This window comes from Triplophysa rosa, linkage group LG10 (assembly GCF_024868665.1).
Source record: "Triplophysa rosa linkage group LG10, Trosa_1v2, whole genome shotgun sequence".
Taxonomy (NCBI): domain Eukaryota; kingdom Metazoa; phylum Chordata; class Actinopteri; order Cypriniformes; family Nemacheilidae; genus Triplophysa; species Triplophysa rosa.
In genome coordinates this window covers 20,298,667-20,313,072 of record NC_079899.1, presented here as the reverse complement: position 1 = coordinate 20,313,072, position 14,406 = coordinate 20,298,667, and the positions used below count along the sequence as shown (strand labels likewise).

Below are 14,406 nucleotides of genomic sequence, written 5' to 3'. Positions count from 1 at the left end.
GTGCAACAGTTGTGGACTGTGATCATGAGCTTTGATTGCACAGCAGAGACTTTTATTTGCTCTCTCTCTCACTCATTTTCACGCTCTCACCGTTTTCCCGCAGTCTGCCTGGGCCACTCACTATACATTTCAGTCACGTTTCCTGCCAGTTTAATTCTTCCTAAGCATTTTGGGGGTGCTGAGTTTCAATCAATTCCCATTATTTAGATTAATCTCCAGCTTTGGAAACTCAGTATGGTTGTGGTTGACGATTGTGGATTTAGAGCTATCCTTGAATCCACTCGAATCGGTGTATATTACAGCTCAAGTATAGTCTGCTGATCATGTTCTGTGTGACTTTCCAAAGGAAATGGGTTGTTGAGTCAAAACAAATTGAGTCTATCTGTGCAGTTTTAAAAATGCTGCAGGAAGCCTTAAAGGTGCAGTGTGTCTTTTCTTAACCAGATTCATGGTATGTTAGTCTGAACGGTCAGATTGAGTCGGATAGGTTAATTCCATTGTGTAAGGTTGGGTTGGGACCGATGGAAGAATTTGCAATTCTGTTTGGCAAAGGTAGTGTTGCAGAAACTGCACACTTTACCTTTAACAATACAACATTAAAGGGATAGGTCACCCAAAAATGAAAATTCTGTCATCATTTACTCACCCTGTTTTAATTTGAAACTTTTTTTCTTCCACAGAACACAAAAGAAGACATTTTAAAGAAAGGTGGTAACCGAACAGTGCCGGCACCCATTCACATCTATTGTATGAACACAAAACCGATGCAAGTGAATGCCAGTTAACAAGTCAAACAGGTTTAAAATGACAAGAGGATGAGTAAATGATGACAAATTTTCATTTTGGGTAAGCTATCCCTTTAATAGCATCTAATCAGTTCTGTTATTTCAATCAGGAGCATAACAAATGCAAATGTCATGGGTTTGATTGACAGGGAAAACACTGATAGTTTGTATATATTAAATTATGTTTTTAAAAGCATCTGTCAAGAGAATGAAAAGTCGTTGTTACATATACAGTACAACAAAGAGCACAGCAGTTCCTTTATAGCAGTTAAGAAATGTGCAAAGATCTTGTCTGACACAAGTGTACTTGACAATTCACAAATGCAATAAACAATTTGCAATAATTATCATGAATTATAATTCTATAAATGTAATCAAAATACAGTCTTTCCTGGCACAAGACATCAGTCATTACTTATAAAGCCATTCCACAATGGATTAATAATATAGCAATGATTTATCTGCTCTCATTATACCCTTTCTATCCGATATTGCGTACTGTGTTTACTCAGAAACAATAATTCACAAGTGCACAAAACTCAGCGTACGTACAGCAACAAGTCACCAAATGAACCAAGATAATCTTGGTTCTTGATTTATTGCTTTTACCCACAACCCACATTATAAACATAAGCTCTTCTATTCCTGAGAGTCTCATACTCTAAAGAAAAGATTGTTAATGAAACTCCTCATATACAGTACATGAGTACGGAGAAGTTGAATATTTGCAACCCTAGGGGTAACTGATTACATTGGGGTAACGTTAATGAAGATAAAATATGAAGAGTTTTGCTCTGCTGTGCTTCTGAAGATTGATGGAGGCCAGTGGGCAGAGAGGAAAGGGATTCTGAGGTCAGGGGCGTGTCGCTTTCTGAGAGAGTGGGCTTGGAGGTTCTCAATATCTTCATTTGGCACAGATTTCATTCAAATTACTTTTTAAATGTTGCCTTGTGGATTTCTCATTAACCGCAAGCGCTGATAAATTGCAGAATTGGGGGTGGGTCGTAATTATAGATCAGTAGAGTCAGGATTGCCCAGTCAATGAAAACTAATCCGCCTCCAATTTTCTAAAGAAAGGGAGAAAGGGAGAATATGCTGGCTTAAAGACAACATAATATTTCTGTGAGTTCTTTGTGTCTTTATGTGTGTACACAAAGTACACATTTCTAGGTCAGAAAGAATGTATCAAGAGAATTTTTAGGGGGTTTTGTACTAGGAAACAATAATCCAATGCATTTCGGTGGATTTCCTGCTACTGCCTTTGAGGAAAAGAAACAAGATAATTATGTGTGAGCTCCAGGCCAATGTATGAACACATCCTATCGCTTCGCTTCTAAAACTGCCTACGGTCTTATTGAAGACACAAAACACTACATCAACTTCATTGCTTGATTATTGTGTTCAGGCAAGAACGTGTAACATAAATTGTCTGAAAGATTTTCATGTCTAATATTTGCCTCAGAAAGGCCGTTAGAGGGAAGTGTAATTATTGATAATTGCACGGGGACATCGAGTCTCTCTCTCCCACTGGTGCCAATAAAAGTGAAATGCCAGAACCTTCCTACGTGCATGAGTTCACATGAGCTATTAAACACGCATCAGCAAGTTATGTATGTTTGAGTTAGCTGGTCATACGGGGGAAACCGCAGCGATTTAAAAGAGCCCTCATCAACATTCCCTGCAATAATGTGTGGGATGAATTTCGGATCTATCAGAAATATGTAATTTTCTTACATATCCATCAAGCGGGGCTGTCTTATGAAGACACTGGGGTTGTGCAGTGTGCATTAACGGGAGATCCATCAAGGTGACGACCCGCTGCGGGCAAGTACTGCACGCACCTCTATTGCGTAATTTAGACGTATCTGTAAGACGTCATTATTCACAGCCCTTTGATGTTAAAGGTTGGAGTGTGTCTCCAGGCATCTCGGCATGCCTGAATGACATCTCACTCTAGATGAAGGACCATCACCTGCAGCTGAACCTTGCAAAAACTGAACTGCTTGTGAAAACTCAGCACGAGCTTTCCATCCAACTAGGTTCATCAACCATTACTCCTTCCAGAACGGCCAGAAACCTGGGAGTGGTAACTGATGATCAGCTGAACTTTGCTGATCATGTTGCCAGCACCACCCGATCCTGTAGATTCATCCTCTACAATATTAGGAGAATAAGACCTTTCCTGTCTAAGCATGCTACGCAAGTTCTTGTCCAGGCTCTTGTCCTGTCCAGACTGGACTATTACAATGCTTAACTGGCTGGTCTTCCAGCTTGTACAACCAGACCTCTTCAGATGATCCAGAATGCAGCGGCAAGAGTGGTTTTCAACTAGCCGAAGAGAGCACACGTCACTCCTCTCTTTGTTAGGTTGCACTGGCTCCCTATAGTCGCTCGCATCCAATTCAAATCTCTGCTCTTGGCTTACAAAACCAGCACTGGTTCGACACCCCCATATCTTCACTCGCTAATTCAGATTTATGTACCTGCCCGATCCCTGCGCTCTGCAATCGAACAACGTCTTGTGGTGCCGTCCCAAAAAGGGAAAAAATCACTCTCACGCACTTTCTCCGGATGTGTTTCACGACTCTGGAACGATCTCCCTCTTGCCACAAGATCAGCGGATTCTGTAGAGGTCTTTAAGAATCGGCTAAAAACGCATCTCTTCTGTCAACATCTGACCCATTAGTACAGTCTTCTACTTCTTTTCTACTTTCCTATCCCCCCCAAAAAAAAACTCTAAGAAAAAAAATTCTTAGCTTTGTATACTGTGATAGGCTGACTGAGACCAGTTGTACTGCACCTATGCATTGTTGTTCTTTTGTTGCACAAATTGCTTCTACTGTTTTTCCCCTACTTTGTACGTCGCTTTGGATAAAAGCGTCTTAATGACTAAATGTAAAATGTAAATGTGTCCAGCAGATCATCTTTGTGATTTGTTCGTTATAGTTTGTCTGAAATTGCATTTTGACTTACGTTATGCATACAAACATCAGTTCTCTTTAACATAGATATGATGCTGCAAAATTGTAATTTGGAATCACACATGACTAGCTTTTCGCCAGGATTATGTAAAAAATGCAAGACAAGTTTATTCGATTTATATTGGCTCTTTAGCGAAAGCTTAATCCTTGGAATAATTGGAAATGCAAATGTCACGAAACCAAACCAAAGCGGAATTCAAAACACACACCCTTTTAAATGAGAAATCGTTTTATTCTAGCAAAACATGGGAGGGAAAGAAAAACTGTATTGAAAACACAATTAAATACTTTTGTATCTCACTGTTTCTAATTTATAGTTATGCAAGTACTGAAAGCCCTTAAAACCCCCGCGGGTGGTTTATGTGGTTATGATGTCTTGTTATTTTAGTTTTACTGTTTTAACTTACTCAAACATTTAGCAACTCTTTTGTAATTTGCCTCCAGTCATTGCTACCATATGTCGTACAGTTTTTGGAAGGATTTCCTCGCAGTATTGTTTTTACAGCATTTTCTGTTTTTTTGGGATGATTTACAGTTACATATCCATAACTTTACTATACGGTTGTATTTTTAACAATTAGTTAATGCATTCGCTAACATGAACTAACAACGAACAATATTTCCGCAGCATTTATTAATCTTAGTTCATGTTAACTTTGGCATTTACTAATATGTTTTTAAAATTGAAAGTTGTAACTGTTAACATTAGTTAATGCACAGTAAGCTAATATGAATAGCTGTATTGACAATAACATTATATGTGTTGAAAAACTATGCTGTTTATTCTTTAGTTCCTGTTAATGCATTTATAATAGGCTACTAGTGTTAACAAATACAACCATTCCCTGCAGACTTAAAGTGATAGTTTGCCCCAAAATAAAAATTCTATCATCATTTACTCACTCTTTTGTCATTTTAAACCTGTATGACTTTCTTTCTTCTGCAGAACACAAAAGAGGATATTTTGAAGAACGTTGTCAACTGGCCCCCATTCACTTGCATTGGTTTTTGGTCCATACAGTAGAAGTGAATGGGGGCCAGTGCTGTTGGGTTACCAACTTTCTTCAAAATATCTTCTTTTGTGTTCTGCGGAAGAAAGAAAGTCATAAAGGTTTGAAATGACAAGACGGTGAGTAAATGATGACCGAATTTTCTTTTTTGGGTGAACTATCACTAAGCCTGGAGGCAATGGTTGTGTTTGTTAACACCAGTATTGCAAATGCATTAATGTTAATGGTTAACCTTCCTTTATTATTATTATTTTAATGACAGCCTGTAAATCAGATGAATAGAGACCTGAATTGAAATGGCATTTACTGTATGGCAATATGTTGTAGAAATTGTGACGAATTAATAGAATAGTTAACTCATAAACAAACTTTTGTCATCATTTATTCACCCTCATGTCCCCCAGAACCTGTATATCGCTACTGTCCTTCTGAAACCTTGTATCTCCATACAGTATTTCCTGATTTTAATTGTTTGCCATAAATCATTATTATTAGTCACCCTTTATGTTTGCCACTGGGTTTTACAAATATCTAACAAATAAAAAGTATGAAAAAGTGCTTGTCAACTTTGACAGTGCAGTATTGAATCGTTTAAAAAGTACAATGTTTCTTTTTTTTCATTTTCTGAACAACAGAAAAAGGCTTTGGAAGTTTTCCATACAACGAAAGTTAACGGGGGCAAGTGTTTGGTTAGCAACGTTCTTCAAAATGTTATTTTGGGTTCTGCGTAAGCAAGGACGTGATACAGTTTTAGAATGTGAATAAATGCTAACAAGAATCATTTTCATGTAAACAATCCCTTTAAGCCTCAGTTTTCATTTGCACGTTCAACCACAAACCCTTGCATCCACAAAAGAACAACACTGATTAAAGATGCTGTGACTTCTGAAGCGAATAAATAACATTATGGGATACAGTTTGACTCCTCAAGGCCTTTTGATGCCGAACAGCTTTGCACAATAGGGTAGGAGAGGGGGAATGTTTTTCAGCTGACTTGGTTTCTTCTATCGGCTTGTATTACGCTGTGTTTATTCAATTCATTGCTGCACACCCAACTGTTTCTCTCACCTCAGGCTGCAGGCCCATAATGACACAGATTTCAGGTTCGCTAGACCCTCCAGCACACCGACATTAATATCCCAAGCAGACGCACACGTCCGTCGGGCATCACAGCGTCTGGTTGGGTATGAGGGCCCGTCACCAAGCGATCAGATTTAGATAATATGACCTCTGAGTGTGAGGTCGCATATGAAGGCGCATAAGATCTGCGTCGAAAGAGAATAGAAAAAATGCGAGCTCTCTGAGATGTCTGTCTGGACACTGGCAATCATAATGGAATTGCCTTGTGAATTGATTGTAATGAAGCATGCACTGTCACACGGTTCCCTCTGATATTTGTTTATGATTACAAATGGGTGTTGATTTGAACCCAGTGGCTACACTCATAAACCAGACAGACACTACTGGCCTTTCCCTGGGTCTCTGTGATGGGACAGAGGGAGGTAAAAGAATAATGGTTTATTCTCTAGCTCATTTAGAGTTGACCACACAGCTGGAGGGCCCAGATGTACAGATTTAATGGCTAATTACTGTCTCGCACACACACTGCCTGATGAGAGCGAAAGGTCACGCCGGGGAGCTGCGGGTGTGAGTTTATTGTGTTATTTATGCATGTAAATTATTAGCCGCAAAATTGGACTACTCAGACATGGTGAAGCCAAACTAATGATGCAATCGATCAAACGATAACCCAGTTCTATTCATATATAATGAAACTGTTTGTACTTTAAAGGAACAGTTCACCCAATTTACTCACCCTCGAGTTGTTCCAAATCTGAATACGTTTCTTTGTTCTGATAAACACAGAGAAATATATTTGGAAGAATGCTTGTAATCAAACAGTTGTGGGCCACCATTGACAACCATAGTAGAAAAAAAATATTTGTAAATTTCTTTGTTTTGTTGAACAACAAAAGGAGATATTTTGAAGAATGTAGGAAAGCAAACAGTTCCGGGGCACTTTTGACTACCGTTGTCATTTTTTTTCTACTTTGGTAGTCAATGGTTGCCAAGAACTGTTTGGTTAGAAGAAAGAAGAAATGTATTCAGATTTGGAACAACATGACAACATTTTTATTTTTGGGTGCACTGTCCCTTTAAAGAAAGAAAGAAAGAAAGAAAGAAAGAAAGAAAGAAAGAAAGAAAGAAAGAAAGAAAGAAAGAAAGAAAGAAAGAAAGAAAGAAAGAAAGAAAGAAGTCTTCAAATTTTATAGTTCAATATGCAGAATCATGAATTATTCAGCCCCGTATAAACGTTTGTTATTTTTCAAGGGAAACATAATGTTTGAGAACATTAGTGATCAATCACACAAGCCTCCATTTTGATCAATGGGCCAGTCATTATGTGACTTACGGTTATCTGTGCATCTCTTCCCACATACACGTCATTAGATAAAGAGACAGATGCATGTCTAACATTATATGGGTGGTATGTGTAAAATGAGCTAGATCAAGCGAAGAACGGTCGTAAAACTGGTCAGCAGTGGTATTAACTCTGGAGTTTTGTTTATTGCTTTGTTATGGCTCATTGACACTTGCTCACAGCTCTGAGATCTCATTTCAAAGCCATTACAATGTTGTAATCTTCGGTTGCTACTGGAGGCTGTCCTGCAGGCGAGATTAAGACGGGGAGATAGATAAAATGTTATAAATTCCGCCTAACCACAGCCATCATGTTAATTCGTCAAGTTTTCAGGATGGCTGTAAGTTGCATACAGATTTCAGAGATTTGCAAAGATGGCTCACGGCACCAAACCATGGGCTTCTCTAATGATGGGCAATTCTGTCACCATTTACCATTAACCGAGTTTTTCAAATATGTTTTTTTTTATCTTTGTTCTGATGAACACAGAGAAAAGAAGAATGCTTGTAACCAAACAGTTCTTGGCCACCATTGACTACCATAGGAAAAATGACAATGGTAGTCAAAAGTGCCCCAGAACTGTTTGCTTTCCTACATTCTTCAAAATATCTTCTTTTGTGTTCAACATAACAAATACATTTATAACGCATTTTTCTTACTATGGTAGTCAATGGTGGCCAAGAACTGTTTGGTTACAAGCATTCTTCCAAATATCTTTCTCTGTGTTAATCAGAAGACATTTAGACAGATTATATAACCGTTCAAAATATATTAATTCTGTATTGTTAATATTTATAAAATAAAGTAGCATAAGAGAGATTTATCTTTATTGTTGTTTTTTCTACATTTTTGCTGTGTCATACCATAGGACACATTTACGGTTTATAAAGAAACAAAGTAGAATCCAAATGTCAGAGACCATACTGAAATATGGAAAATCATCTAATTTAATCCTGGAAAAAAAAAACCATTATTCTTTACTTCTCTGTAGAGAAGTTTCCTTCCACTAAAGCCCACAAAAACATCTTTGAAATATTTTTAGATCATACCAGGATAACATGGACCATTACATTTTGTCCATGCCAGTGCATGTTGTTATTATAGCCCAGAAATAGCCCCAAATATTGACACAATACTTTACCTTTTTACTTGCATGTTTATGAGCATAGTGTAATGCTAAAAGTTAAATAAGAAAATATTTTTATTAATGGTCTCAGACGTCTGGACTCCACTCTGTGAGGCAATCTCTCTCGGCAGCGGAACGGTTGAAATGTTTCTAAACAAAGAGCAAAACCCTATAATTCAGCGATTTAAGTAGACCTGTAACAAGTAGCCTGACTGTTTGTAAAAACAAATGCGCTCTTTCTAACTCAAGTTACTGCAGTACGCAAGCAATTGAGGAAAACATTGCAGATGATGGTTTGTTTGGAAATGTAGTTTCTGTGTCTCATATATAACAATGCAAACGATAAATATGAGCAGAAAATACGGCTGGTTATTGTGTAGTGGAGATATTTAGCTCATCAGAGCAGAACTGCAGCGGCGTATGAGAGCCATAAGGATATTTTTATGTCTCTGTGAGAGCGTGTACGCTTGGCAGCTTACAAAATCAGCCTATCTCTGTAGTCCTGTGTCACACAGGATTTGTTTTTAGATGTTTTGCAAGGACTGTCTAGTGTTGTGTGAACTGTTGAGTAAAATTGTGAGATGTTGGCTCAAAGCTTGAGGCTTCATATTAATACTGGCAATGAGAACAAGCGCCACCTTGTGGTTATATTTGGGAAACCAACAGCACACTGCTTGCACATTAAACCTCTCACATTTGTTTAGCTTAATGTTTCAAACACATGGCACTTTTCATTGATTTGTGTTTAACTTTGTAAACTCTCTGTGTGTTTCAGGTGTGCAACAATTCACAGACTTGGTTTGTATAAAGGTTTCCTTTGCTCTAGTAACACAACATGAGAAAGTAATACTTTACAAATCATTTTGTGTTTTACTAAGTTATATAAAAAAAGAAGGCGATATCATTGGTCAGAATATAAATTACATATTGTACAGTCTTTTGAAATATATCCTATACAGTGTGTTCAAGTCTGATCTAAATATAAAGGATGTCATCTGTCGAAAAGCATCATTTATGGCATGGATCCGACTCTGGAACGCTGTTCTTACAGTACGCTGTGCTATTGTTTCTGCTTTGGGAGTCTCTGAATCCGACACCGCCGTTAGGTGTGTATATGGGTTGAATATGAAAGTCCCCCTTAAGAAGCTGTTCGTTATTTAAAGAAACTATCTGAAAGGTAGTCTCGGTCATTTCCAGAATGGAGTTATCTTTTTTCGTCCCCGCTTCGCAATAATCGTCTTTTCTTCTGCCTCTGCTGTATTTCCATTTGGACGAGTCTGACCTTCCCTTTTTGTGCATGTGCCAGCAAAATATGCTCAACATTACAACCAGAACCACTAGCACCGCCCCGCCGATCAGGCCAGCCAGTAGGAGAGGGGAGCTGGGGTCCTGTTGGCTAGCCTGCTCGGGCCCAGTGGCGTTGTCATCCGAATTAAAAGAAACAGATTTTGTCGTCACCTCTGAGCAAATTGTATCATCTCCCGGGTGGTAATTGTTGAAAGCGTCTAGCGGATCCACGCAAATGCGGTAGGAGGATTTGGGCTCCAGCTTTTGCAGCAAGATTCCCTCGTGTTCGCCCACCACCATTGTCTCCTGCATGGGGCCGGCGATCAAACTGTGACCCAGCTTGACCCAGGTAACCTTATAAGCCGTGACCGTAAACGTCGATACCCAGCTTACCTGAATGCACGAAGCGTTTAGCACGATGAAAGAAACCCGCAGCGATTCCTGCCCCGGGCTGTCGGGGACGATTGTGCTCCGTTCCTCACCCGCGGTGGGTAGGGGAAGTGCAAAAGGTGGAGGGGTGGGTGTGGGCAGGGAGCGAGGGGGTGTGAAGGCCGTTTGAGTGGCTGACTCAGCGTTGGTTGAGTAGAGCAGCGTGGGCTGTTGTGTGAATCGTGGGATTGTGGCTGTGCTGTTAGGACACTGGATGAGCTCCAGGGTCAGCTCTCTGATTACCATGCCACGTACCCTCTCTGGTTTCTGGCACATGAATCCGCGGACATTGAGGCTGGCTGGCAGCGACTTTAACCACAGTATGACCCATTTAATGCTGCAGTCACAGAGCCAAAGGTTGTTTCGAACAGTGAGCTGTCTCAGGCCGCGGAGGCCGTCAAAGACGCCCTGTGTGAGAGACTGCAGCTGGTTGTTGGAAATATCCAGTCTCTCTAAGCGGTGCAGGCTGCGAAAGGCCTCCAAAGGAATCTCATTCATTTGATTATCCTGCAAGTTCAGCTTGACTAAAAACTCAGTGGGTAGATTAGGGGGAGGAAACATGAGCGAGTTACGTGCCATCGACAGGGTTTTAAGATTAGCCAAGCTCTGGAAAGCCCCCGGGTCGATGCCCTCGTCTGTGAGCAGGTTGCCGTCGAGGAGGAGGACCTCCAGGCCCGTCACATTCTCGAAGGCGTCCTCGGCTATGAGCGCAATTCGGTTCTCGTCCAGCCGCAACTCTCGTAGTTCCTCGGGGAGCCCGATAGGTACGCTGCTCAGGTGGTTCTTGGTGAGGAAAAGGGTTTTGAGGCTGACGGCCTCCCTGAAGGCCCCGTCCTCAACACCCACGGTGGAGATGGAGTTGTCATCCAGATGAAGCTCCTCCAGGCGAAGCAGCTGTGCGAGGGCAGCCCGGGACACCGTCTGAATGTTATTCTCCTGCAGGTGGAGCACCCGCAAGTTTTTGGGCAGATTGATGGGGAATTCGTCAAGCTGGTTGCCATAGAGATACACCGTCTCCACTGAGGCAACGTTGTGCATTTCCAGGGGAAATCCAGCATTGTTGATTTGATTGTTGTGGAGGTAAAGGGTCTTATAACCCTCTCCTAGCCCCAGAGGCACGGACGTTAGACTCCTCTCGTTGCAGTAAACAAAGGTCCTGTCGCATCGACACTCCTCCGGACAGCTCGTGGCCCGTGAGAAATGCAAGTGAAGGCCTAGCAGTATTGGTATCCATGGGCTGATCAACGTAGGAAAGTCTTTATTCCATATTCGGATCTGTACCTCCATTTTGTAACACTTTGGACAACAGCACAGCAGGTAATTAAAAAAGGGAAGAAAAACAAATAAAATCCACCACGCTGGAGTTCTCTATGGATCTTCAAGGTTGCTTTGTGGAGAGTATGCTGTGTTGAAGTCAGCAAGTAATCCTCCAGTAATTGCCTGTCCTAAGCTCCCCAACACAAGAGCAATAGTCTCATTAACTCGTACAACTCCTTTTCATCCCTCCATCCATGCTTTGGCTGGAAATGATATCAAAGCTCATCACATTGTCACTCTTGATTTCAGGGAGGGACGATTTCAAAGTGTGTGGGTAGCAAGTATGGAGGGTTCATGGATGAAGACCTCCTCTCCCAGCGCAGCTGGACGCTCCCTGAAAGGCACAGTGTCCCTCAGAAGTTGCATTTTGATCCACTTACCTGTTTTAACAGAAAATAAAAAATAGATAAGTTGTTACTTTCATGGACGGATTTCTTAGTATCTACTATCTGTTTTTTCCCCTGAAGTTACTCTCTGATCTTTTACAGCAAAAGGAATATGCTTTAATATTTATTATATTCGTGTGTGTGTGTGTGCGTGTGTGTGTGTGTGTGTGTGTGTGTGTGCATGCGTGCGTGTGTCTACAGGTTGTTGTGTGCCCCACAATAAGAGTAAATAAATGATGCTTTTTTGAAAACGTAAAAATGCCAAGATATTTCTGTGGGGGTTAGGTTTAGGGGCAGGGTGATTGTTAGGGGATAGAATGCACAGTTTGTACAGTATAAAAGTCATTACGTCTATGGAAATTCCCCACAATGTATAAAAACTAACATGCGTGTGTGGTCTTGTTGGTAAAACCTGAGATCCACCTACATTGTGGGAACAGCCAGCGGTCAGTATAAAAACAACAGAAGTTTTGGCAGTGTGTGCGTTTGTGTGTGAGGAAATGTGTTCAGTCATACCAAAATGAGGATTTTTTTAACATTCACATGACATAAAACAGTGAATTAATTAGTTTGGTCGATGTTTGAATTCATTTAAAATCATCAAAAATATAATGGATTTTATTTTGTATTTAGAAAGAGAAAGAAAGCATATAAAAGAGCAGGCAGTAATAAAACAGCATCTCTATACTGCCAGTCATCTTGTTCTCTGAGAGAAGAGAATGATGACTGGCGACATCAGCATCTCAGAGACTTGTAAAGGGCACTGAGGTGTTTAGTCTGTCAAATGCCATGATGATGGACAGCTCTGTTCTCCAATGCTCTGGCACGCAGTAATAATGATTCTCAACCCAGGGACAACGAGAACTGCTTTATTAAATCAGTGAGTTTTGAAAGGTTCTACAGAATGTGAGCACACCTATAGTCAATAACACATGTCATTATAACAGCTATGTCCTTTATGGGCAGAATTTAAATGCACGCCTTTTATGTTGGATCATTACAAATTGTTGGATAATCATTAAGTCTGTTAAAGACTCCAGCATGTAATCATAAATTATGTAATCATCATTGAGATGTAATCCATGTGAGCTGATGGCATAAATATGCCATTACTTGTACAATTTTCACCAATTAATTTGATAGTCTTTTTTTGTATCTTATTATTAATGTTTTTGTTATTATCATTATTCATCATAATTACATTAAAAGTGTATAATACTTTTTAAAGGATACAGCCTCTTTGTTTGTCGTAGTCTATCTGCAGTGGAAAATCCTAGTCTTGCACATACTGTATAGGGTTTAATGCTCTATTTTTTGCTAGTTAAAATGAAGGAACTGGACTATGGCTATTAGAATGTGACCACTTTAAAATTCTATTCAAATAGAAATTCTGGTAAAATTTTGGTCCATATTATATACATATAATTGTAATATATTTTTCTCTATATATTTTTAGGTTTATGTATATAATTGGTTTACAATAGAACAATAGAAATGCTCAAGTGAGATACAGTACGGTTGATATGTAGTCTGGTAATGCACATATGGAATATAACACTTGCAACTGCTTGACATATCACTGCTCTATACATTCTTCCGAAAATGTTTGCGTTACCTATTTATCCTTTTGCGATTTGGGTAAAATGTGTAAACTTCCTGTGTATAAGGGCGGTTGCGTGGCATTTCTCAAGCTGAGTAAAAGTTCTGGCAATTAACGGTGGTTTGAAAGCGCAAACAATTGGAATAGGCTAAATATCTTTTTTTTTGTAAAGAACTGACGAATCCATTCAGTGTTTAAAACCTTACATTTCTACAATCCTTACCTTATAAAATAAGCTTCGTCCCATCCAGGCACTAATAAACTCTTTCAGCATATCTCCTCCCGTTGTTCTCCGAGTAAAAATTTCCGAATTAAACTAAAGAATGATCCCACAGCCCTAACAGTCCACCCTCCGTCTGAGGGTCAGCCCGTCGATCCTTCAGTCCGGACCGTCTAAAAAACAACATTGTGTTGAGTGCTTGATCCTGGGGAGGATTTGAGGCGTCTGCGCAACATGATGTGCCCGAGCGCCGCTGCTTCAGTTCGGCTGATGTGCTGGGGAGTTCCGCGCTCCCTTTACTAAATTGCCAGAGCGCATTTAAGTCCCGCGTCTCGCTACTCCTCACAACCGAGCATAGATGTTACACTTCTTCTTGACTGAGGTCCGATTCTTCTACCATGATTAGTTACATCAGATTGTTTATTTCAAATGCACGGAACGCAGTTTCCCCTCGGAACCTATGGGAGGGATTGCGGTAATGAATTCAGTTGATGGCAATCTCTCTCTCTCTCTCTCTCTCTCTCTCTCTCTCTCTCTCTCTCTCTCTCGCTCTCCTCTCACACACACACACAACACCCACACACACACACGCACACGCACACGGCACACACACACACACACACACACACACACACACACACACACACACACACACACACACACACACACACTCACTCACTGACCCACACGTACGTTCATGAGCACACTGGATAGGTGTTTTCTTTGCAGTTAAAACATTTATTATTAATTTCTGGTGCTCTCTGCATGAAACAAAGGTACACTATATTGCAATAGTGAATTACATTTTGTGGGGTAATTTTTAGATCAAACTTGCATACGACT

The 14,406-nt window shown here is 40.2% G+C and overlaps 1 protein-coding gene across 1 annotated transcript; it reads right to left on the bottom strand.

The window, feature by feature from the left end:
• Positions 1-4,899: 4,899 nt before the first annotated feature.
• Positions 4,900-14,038, bottom strand: si:dkey-87k14.1 (leucine-rich repeat transmembrane protein FLRT2). The gene is made up of 2 exons (XM_057344672.1): positions 13,567-14,038; positions 4,900-11,737 (listed from the first exon to the last, which is right to left on the bottom strand). The coding sequence occupies exon 2, from the start codon at positions 11,325-11,327 to the stop codon at positions 9,333-9,335; it is 1,995 nt and encodes a 664-aa protein (XP_057200655.1). The 5' UTR covers positions 11,328-11,737; positions 13,567-14,038; the 3' UTR covers positions 4,900-9,332.
• Between the last annotated feature and the right edge of the window lie 368 nt (positions 14,039-14,406).

What these genes read in the sequence shown, in the direction of transcription:
- si:dkey-87k14.1 (XM_057344672.1), bottom strand. Translation starts at nt 11,327, where the DNA reads ATGGAGGTACAGATCCGAATATGGAATAAAGACTTTCCTACGTTGATC.